Source organism: Suricata suricatta, chromosome 1 (assembly GCF_006229205.1).
Source record: "Suricata suricatta isolate VVHF042 chromosome 1, meerkat_22Aug2017_6uvM2_HiC, whole genome shotgun sequence".
NCBI lineage: Eukaryota > Metazoa > Chordata > Mammalia > Carnivora > Herpestidae > Suricata > Suricata suricatta.
This window is the reverse complement of record NC_043700.1, coordinates 37,908,791-37,918,273: the sequence shown is the minus strand read 5'-3', so window position 1 is coordinate 37,918,273 and position 9,483 is coordinate 37,908,791. Positions and strand designations below refer to the sequence as shown.

At 42.4% G+C, this 9,483-nt stretch overlaps 1 protein-coding gene across 2 annotated transcripts in view; it reads left to right on the top strand.

Annotated features, from left to right (window-relative positions):
* The window catches only part of SH2D4A (SH2 domain containing 4A), a 72,962-nt gene that overhangs the window by 3,283 nt on the left and 60,196 nt on the right, over positions 1-9,483 (top strand). For both annotated transcript variants that reach the window (XM_029936876.1, XM_029936866.1), the window contains exon 2: positions 2,165-2,548. In XM_029936876.1, the coding sequence (XP_029792736.1) occupies positions 2,368-2,548 (181 nt within the window). In that variant the 5' untranslated portion in view covers positions 2,165-2,367. The remainder of the gene's footprint in view (positions 1-2,164; positions 2,549-9,483) is intronic.

Sequence of the window (9,483 nt, the reverse complement as noted above, 5' to 3'; positions counted from 1 at the left end):
GTGCTTAAGGTAGTGGCTGCTGTAGTGTGGGTAAGCTCTTATTATCAGGTACTCTGGGATGGGGAAAGAGGAAAACTGTGAATTTGGCACTGTCAGGGTTTTGGTTTTTTGGCTTTACCCACACCATCACTGTCGCTAAGATTCACCCCATTCCAAATAGGAAACAGAATTGAAACCTCAGGCTTCACTGGTTCCTCCTTTTCTACATGTTTTGTTTCTGTGAAAGTCAGTCTCTGGAATTGTAGAATGTGCCAACATCAGGATATTTACTGGAATATCAAGGAGTCATTCACTTTGGTTTTTTACCACTTCATCTCAGAGCACTGGAGTCAAGTGTGCTGAGGAACCAGATTCTTCCTGTGGCTCCTAGGAAGACAGAGCTCAGCATCTGGCACCCTCTCTTTTAGTGTAGATTTAGTTGGCCCTGCCCCTCAAGAAGCTGTGGGGACCCAAAAGTCAGAAAAACATCACAGGACATCAGTTCTGTGGCTATTCTAGCCTTTGAGGATCATCTCAAAGCCAAATACAAAGGTAGGAAGGCAGCCTAGGAGGGACATGACTGCCTGAGTTAGAGTCAAACATTGCTTTTAATTCCTTTCAAAATTTTTCTCTTAATATTGTGTTCCGTTTGAGTTCCAGTAGTTGAATGCTGCAGGAGGTTATAGGATGCAGTTAGCAAGAATAGTTATAGCCTCAATAAAGGACCCTGCTGTATAATGAATAGGGAGTTAATTTAACTATGTGCTGTGTATACAGACATGCTGGGGTACCCCAACTGTTGAGCACTCTTGTGTCAAAAGACTTGTGTTAATGAAAGAACAGCTTTGCAGGGAAGAGGAAGACGAGGGAAGCAGAAGGGCCTCCCAGGGAGGTTTATAATCTGGCTATGTGAGTGACAAGATGAAGGAACTTGGTAAGAGAGGCCATGGTATGAGTAATGAGTAATGATGGTCTGAAGTTTAAGAGTGTTGGAACTTAGTTTGGAGAAACAAGATATTTGAGGGGCATGGCTAGATGGCGAGATTATTGAGACATGTGAGCACCAAATTACTAGTCAATTTCTTAACATGGGTGATCCTGAAAAGTCTCAGTAAGTAAGCTTTTTTATGTATCCTATTGAAGAAAAAGTCTTAACATCATCTGGGATGCCTGGTTGTTTCTGTCTGTAGAGTGTGCAACTAACTCTTGATCTCAGGGTCATGAGTTTGAGCCCCACATGGGGTGTGGAACCTACTTAAAATTAAAAAAAATTAATCAACGAAATAGAAATGCATAAATTAGATGAAACCTCAGTGAAATTGCCCCCGCCTCCCAACATAACCACTTAATAACCAGTTGTGAGTACACCAATCCCTGGCTTCTTGGTAAAGGAGCCTTCTAATAAAGTCTTTTGTAAAGCAGAGTTCTTTTGTAAGGAAACTAGTTATGTCTTTATTCTCCCAGTTTTTCTGGTCTGTAGATTTAAATTTTATTAAATTAGGTATATGGAACAGGTACACCTAAAACCTGGTGACCTTCCAGAATATACATGAATGTTGTCTCCTGTACATACAGTGTTTTTTATGGTTCTAGTAGGTTGTCTGGAAATCGCCTTGTCCAGTGAAGATGAAAGCACTAATTTTGTTTATTTAGTGCTACTTTTAAGGGGAAATGGGGAAACTGCATCATGGTCTAATTTTTATTTATTCTTTTTCCTCTCTTGAGCACAGCCCTATTTTGGTTTGGTTTGGGGTAGGTAATTCTGTGAAATCTCAAAAACAGTGTTTTCTTTTGAAATAAGTTGTTTGGAGAGAACCTTTTAATTTCTTCCTGTGCCTTTTTTTCTTTATTCTTTTCTCAGCCATTCAGTTGGTGGTTAGGCTCTGAGGTAATGATATGTTTGCTTAGTTGGGAGAAGGCCAAATCTCTGTTAATTTTTTTGTTTCCCTGAGATTGACCTGTGAAAGGTTAGGTTTTGTTTTGTTTTTTTTTTGATAAAGTATCTTTGGAAATTACGGGATAGAGGTTACACAAACTCTTAACAAAGCGTGCCTCAGCTTTTCTTCTCCTTTCACCTGAAATGAAAGGCAATATTGTATTTCCTCCAACCTTAATTCAGAAGTCTGCCCCTGCCTGGCGTCTACAACTTTAATACTGCCTGCTTTTTGCTTGTTGCTCTTTGCAGGTTCACGAACAGAAATTTGGACAGGATATTTGGTGCCAGGAACCAAAAGCCAGTCTGCTGAATTATTGTCCCAGTCATTACAATTCCTTCGAGTCTCTCCGAAGGTCTGTGGGTGCGCCCAGGTGCCAGCCCCGGGGAGGCACACCTGGAAGCCATTTTCAAGAACTTTTGCCTCAGGTGTAAAAGACTCCAGACCTTCAAAGATGCTGAAACAGATACTATCAGAGATGTACATAGATCCTGATCTGCTGGCAGAGCTCAGCGAAGAACAGAAACAGATCCTGTTCTTCAAGATGAGGGAGGAACAGATCCGCCGATGGAAAGAAAGAGAAGCAGCAATGGAAAAAAAGGAGTCCTTGCCAGTGAAATCCAGACCAAAGAAAGGTAAACTTAGCTATGTCTCTTCTGTGAATGTGTTAGTATAGTCGCTCTCGGCTTGTTTTAACATTTCACACTAGTTAGAAGCAAGCCTGGTGCAAGTTCCAGTTTGGTAGATGGACCCTAAATGTTATTGAAAATGTTATGGAGATTGTGAAGTTTATCAATTCGAAGTATATACTTCACATACACATACCCACACACGCACAGCAATTACCATGAACTTGTGTAACTATAAACAGATCTCTTACTTGAAACCCAAATGCCCTTAAGCTGAAGGAAAAAGTCACCTGTGCAGTTTTGGTTTGGGGGTATTAAGGAAGACTTCTCTTCCACTTAGTCACTAGTGCCTAGTATTCTACTACCAACATAAAGAGTCATTGTATCAGCATTTTTATAGCAATTATGTTTATATTTCTTAGACTTAAGAGATTTTTCCTTGAGTTATCTTTAAAAAACAAAACATAAATACTGCTCTAGGGAAAAAGTCATACCTACACATTTTTTAAAAGTAATCTCCATGCCCAACATGGGGCTCAAACTCACGACCCTGACATCAAGAGTCGCATGCTCTACGAACTGAGCCAGCCAGGTGCCCCCATGCTGCATACTTTTTAATGAGAGTTAAATTTTCAGATGTACTTCTTCCTGACCCAAAGAGTTCCTGGTAGCTTGAGACAGGCTTTCGAGACCATGGGGCAGGAATTCTTCACATCTCAAGACTTAAAGCACACATACACACAGACCTAGAAAAGCACACATTAGCCACCTCTGCTCTTCCTCCTCCCTCGACACAAATTCTGTCATGGATGAATAAGCTGTTTTAAAAAACAATTTTCAAGGTCACTCACAGAGGCATTCAAGACCAATTTCTCCTCGTTTTTCATTAAGCCAGGAAAAATAAAATTTCATAAATTTTCAGGGTTCAAAGATTGAGAAAATGAATCTCACTTGCATGCTGGTATATGCAGACTCAAAAATGAAGTCAGTTTGGTGACCTTACCTTACACTGCTTTAATGAAAACCTTTCCAATTAAGCCTTCATTTAAAAAAAAAATTTTAGTGTTTATTTATTTTTTGAGAGAAAGAAAGAGAGAGAGAAAGACACAGAGAGAACATGAGTGGAAGAAGGGGCAGAGAGCAAGGGAGGCAGAATCTGAAGTAGGCTCCAGGCTCTGAGCTGTCAGCACAGGGCCTGACACGGGGCTCGAACTCATGGACCACAGATCATGACTTAAGTCAAAGTCAGATGCTTAACCAACTGAGCCACCCAGGCACCCCCCAATTAAGCCTTTCTAATGATATGAAAATAAATAAGTATCTCATTTATTATTGTTATCAATAACAGCTGTTTATTAAATACCTGTTTTGTCAGACACGTGCAAAGCACTTTTACTTGCATTATGTCTCATTTTCACTAAACTTTTGCAAAGTTAATATTAATTGTCTGTTTTATGGGTGGAGAAACTTAGAATCGGAGAGGTTAAGTAATGTATGCAAAGTCACACCACTAGGAGGCTCCCAGATTTATTAGATTTCACGGTGTTCTATACTACCCAAAATAGAATTTTTCCTTCAGTAAGTAACATGTTCTAATTGAAACATGACTGTCTGGTCTTTCTTAACTGGCTTGTACATCTCTCTGCATTCTTTAGCCAGAGTTTATCAGAGATAGCTGGACCCCTTTGGGCACCATGTTTGCTATGAACATAGCCTATTGCTGTGGTGGGGGGCTTTGGTACTAGTGAGTTCTTGTCCCTAATGTCAGTGGCCCAGATGCTTTGTAAAACTTTGGGCCTCTCATGTTTGCTGAATGGTCTCGTGATGACTTAAGACAATAATTTCAGTTTCTTTGCCTAAATTCTTCTTCTGCAGAGTTTGAATCTACCTCTCAGATAATTTGTATTACTTTATTAAATGGTCATTTAAAATGCATATTAATATATACAGTGAATGTCCTATCAGTATTTCATGTCAAGAGTTTATTACTCCCTTAAATTTAACACTTGGAAAAGTACATTTTGCACTAAATTAGTTTTCTCCTCTAACTGCAGAAAAAGAAAAGTTTTCCCGACTTCCTCCTAAAAGACAGCACTTCTCTGTCTACCATCTAGTTCTGTCTTTGAAGATACAGCTACAGATAGTACAAAGCAGAATTGTGGCTGGTGCTTCGCTGACCTACTAAGCCCTGGCCATTGTTTGCTGAGACCTCACTGTGCGCTTCGACTCCTATCAGCCTGTGCTCCTGGCCTCGCCAGTCCTGCCGCCACACAGTTTGTACTGCGCTGACTTTGGTGCTGTTTTTTGTTGTTGTTATTGTTGTTTTTTAGCAGTGCTTAGCCAGGCACTTAGCCAGGTCCTTTCCTTGGCTCTTTAAATATGTCTCGTGCCCCTCCACCCCTCATTCCCTTGCACCATTATAGCCCATCACTTGGCAGTTCTTTCGCTGTCATCTGGTCATTATTTTCTCTATACAGTCCACTGTGGTGAGTTTTCAAGAGCATCATTAAAAGTTTGCATATTGTGTATACCCGAAACCTTTTAGAAATCTTATGGCTTGGGATGTCTGGATGGCTCAGTTGGTTAAGCTTCCAGCTCAGGTCATGATCTCATGGTTTCGTGGGTTCAAGCCCTGCTCTGTTAGGACAGAGCCTGCTTGGGACTCTCCTCTCTCTCTCTCTCTCTCTCTCTCTCTCTCTCTCTCTCTCTCTCTCTCTCTCTCCGCCTCTCTCTCTGTTCCTCCCCAACTCACTGTCTCTCTCTCAAAATACATAAACTTAAAAAAAAAAAGAAATTTTATGGCTAATGTAGAAAGGGCTGAAAAACAATTAGAAATATGGATTTAACTTAGTAATAGGTCAGAAAATAATTTCAAAATGTTATGGGAAAGTGTGATTCTTAGAGAGGAAGAGAATTGTATATCTCCTCTGCCTGTTAGGGGCATATAACTAGAGGTCTAAGGCTGCATTGTCTGGCATGATAGCCACTAGGCACATGTGGCTGTTGAGCACATGAAATGAGATTAGTCTGGACTGAGTTGTGTAAGATGTGTTAATTACCAGATTTCACAGACTTGATAGGAAGAAAATAATGTAAAATACCACATTAGTAATTTTATATTCACTATATACTGACATGATACTATCTTGGATAACATGAGTAAAATAAAATACATTAAGATTAATTTCATCTGTTTCTTTTGATCTCATCATAGGGCTACTAGTAAATGTCTGACTACAGATGTAGCTGACATTTGGACAGCACTGCCCTAGACCATAAAAGTAGCACCACTGAGCTGGTGGAGTATCAGACCTTGAGCTTGGTGCTTAAATATAGTATCTCATTTAATGATCACAGGCAACCTTAAAGCTGAATTACTGTTCACATTTTATAGGTGAGGAAAGTGAGACCGGGACATTAACTAGCTTACCCAGGGCCACAGCTAGTAAGTAATAGACCTGGATTAGACCTGAGTCTGCCTCTCCCAAAGTGGGTGCTCTTAACAAATATGCCACATGTCAAGCTTCCCTGCAGTTTAAGTTACTTTTTTCTGCAGGTGCCTTGCACTCATTGAAAACGTATGCTTGCATCAGGGCCCTGTCTTTGTTCTGTGTGATTTCTTTCTGTAAACACAGACAGAAGAGGCCTTCACTCAGTAGAGGGTTGCCCAGCAGTTGTCTCATTGGGTTTCTAAGCAGACAGAAGCCTAAGTGGTAGGCTGGGATCTGGTTGTTGTGTGTGGGGCAGAAGGGGCTATGTGTGCCCTTGAAACAGACGTGGATTCGTGAGACTTTATTTGCTGCATTCTCATTGCTATCAGGGGAACAAGTTCCCTCATGCAAAGGCTTCCCTTTTTCATGAATGACTGTAAACCACTGATTTGTGCCACCTTCAGGGGCACTTCCTCCCCTTCCTTCACTCTGGAACCCATTCGGTGACCTCCACTGATGGATTCAATTATGATCTCAGCTATTCCTCAGCCTTACCTGACTCTTGAGTTGCCACTCTGAGTCTCTCTCTTGATGTCATGGGTCTTTTGCCTTCTCCATATGGTCTTTTTTTTTTTTTTTGTCTCTGCCTGACCCCTGAATATCTGTACTCCTCCAGGGTGCCTCACTCTGTACTGGCTGTTTGTAACCTTGAGGTGGGGCTGGGAGGATCACAGACTCCTTTGAAAATTTAGTGAGAGCTTGGACCAGGAGGACCGGGAAAATGCACACAGACAGCATTTTGTGTATGGTTTCACAATGCTCACTGACTGCTGAAATCTCATTCATAGACTCAGGGTTCACAGATCCGAGGGTAAGGTTTCTGTATTATCTCCCTGGGGCACTGCCTCTACCTTGCAGGGTTAAACGTCACCTATATGCCAGGGACTCTCAGACCCATACTGCCAAGCCAGGCCTCTCACCTGCTTTGGTCTCGGTCCCCGTTCCCTAATGAGTGTTCCCACTCAGAAGACCCTTAAGCCCTGAAAGCCTGATGCAAAACCAAACTCATCAGCATCACCCCCAATCCTCCTCACCACCCCCATACCTGACCCTGCCTCTCATTCTGTTATAATCACCCTTTCTCTAGTCACTGAAGCCAGAAACCTGGGAGCCACCGCAGTTGCTCCCTGACGTCACCACATACCTAGTCACTGAACCCTATAGATTTTATTTCATCTTTCCATTCCCAGGGCTTTCCCCCTACCAACATGCTACTCTGTTAGGAGTGCCAGACATAAGCATTATATTTACGCCATTTCATTTAAACCTCACAAGAATCTGGTAAGGCAAATGTTGACACCTTTGTTCTTACAAATAAGGAAATAAACGGATAAAGTAATCTGTATGGGTCACTGGGAGGGTCAGCATTTGAACTCGGGTCCAGATCTGGACCACTGGTTCTGGCCCTGTCTCCTGTCCCCCTAGCTCTGAGCTTGATAGTTTAAATGGGCTTATCCCCTTCTGTGGGGAGCACCTGTATGAGGATATAATTGATCTCCTCTTCCCTTTCACCTTGCTGAGCACTTGGATTGAGTTAGTCTCCTCTCCTGACTTAAGTTCTCACTTATCTGTCCTGCCACCTACTTTCCTTCAAGCATAGTTCAAGCATCATGCAGATTCTCCAGCTTCCTTTCTTTCCTTTTGTCTCTAAAATTAGCATAAAAATTTATTAAAATTTTAAAGATGGACTTTAGTGTTAGTAACTATAGGATTATTAACCCAGTTTAACAAATCTGGCAAACAATGGGGAAAACAACAGTCATGAGTAATTTCAGGAAGTCCCTACAGGACTGTGCATGCACCAGGGGCTAGATCTTGGTTTCTCCTGCCCTGTCCTGTTCTTCAGGGCCTAGAGGGAATGTGATGGTGACCCCACACCCCAGCTTGCCCATCAGAGCCCTGTCTGCATTCATTGTCCTAGCATCCTTTTTGGTGGTTTTCTCTTTGGCGCTCAGAAGTGTGTCAGTTTTGGGGTGCCTGGGTGGCTCAATTGATTGAGTGTCTGACTCTTGATTTTGGCTCAGGTCATGGTCTCAGGGTCATGGGATCAAGCCCCTCTTCAAGCCTCATGTCGGGATCCACACTGAACATCGAACCTGCTTAAGATTCTCTTTATCTCTCTCTCTCCCTCCCACTCTCCTCTCTCTCCCTCTCTCTGCCCCCCATCCCTCTCCCCACTCATATACTCTCTCTAAAAAAGAAAAATGTTTCAGTTTGGACAGTGCATTATGAGGCCACCTTAAACGCAGGTTTTGCAACCTCACAGATTGGTTTTGAATTCTGGTTCCAGTTTCACTAGGTCTGTGACCTTGGGCAAGTTAAATACCACCCCCCCTCCACCCTTAACTTCCTCATTGTAAAATGGGATCAGTAATAGCCTTGGGTAATACTCTAAATATTTAATGGCAGACATGGCATTGGCATCAATTAGAAGGGGCATGGCTATAGTACTCAAGTGCCCATTTGCCTGGTGCTAGTCTTTTGGTTTCTGGAGTGGGGTGGGGGGGGAGGGTGGACTGTCGTAGAGGAGAGGCCAGAGCAGTGGGACATACTTGAGAAGTTGGGAGTTTAGGGAAGTGTATCAGTATTTTAATAACCTGGGTACTTGTAGCTACTACTGTCAGTCCTGAAGATACTCCCATTGTATTTAAAATGTAAATTTGTTAGGAGGCCTCTGGTGTTGACACTCTGTCTTCTGATCACTCAGTTTTTGGTCTTCTTTTTATAGGGACAGGGTATATATTTCTTCTCTCTCTGTCTCTCATCCTCTCCTGTTACTATCGTTGACCTTCAGAGTTGGATCTAGTTGGAGCAGAGACCAGTTGCTGACCCTCTGAATCATGTCTTAGTTCAGGAAGAGCCCTGAGAGTTGCACTGACCTGCACCTGAGGTGATCCGCACTGATACTTCCAGTCTCTCCTTCCCGCACGCCTGCTGGGCCTGCCACGTAGGGAGAGTCAGACACGATGATGATGTAAGTGGTGTCACATACTGATGTAAGACTGGAGTAAAGCCTGGCCATTTCCTTGCCAAGGGCATGTGTCACTCCATTTTTATGTAATATTTTACACTTTGTCCAGTTAGAGACTTTATATGGTGAATGAGGTGTGAATGAGAGTCTCTGCACAACAGTTCTTTGTGGTATGGTCCTAGGCAGGACTGATTCATTGTTCTAGAAAAGTTGGAGAGCCCCTAAGGTAGCAGGCATGAAGAGAACTACAAGATACAAACATGATTCAGTTGATTGTCTGACTCAATAGATAGGAATAAACCCACTAAATTGAAGTACTATGAAAAGGTCCCTCTCTCACTGTCCTCTGATGAAAGAATGCATGTAATTTCAAGGTGAAGTAGACAGAAAATCCAGGATGCGTGCAGGGCCTGCCCCATTGAGATCTCTTAAGTTTATACCTCTACCTTCAGGAAGTCCACTGGGGACAGAAATGCGGG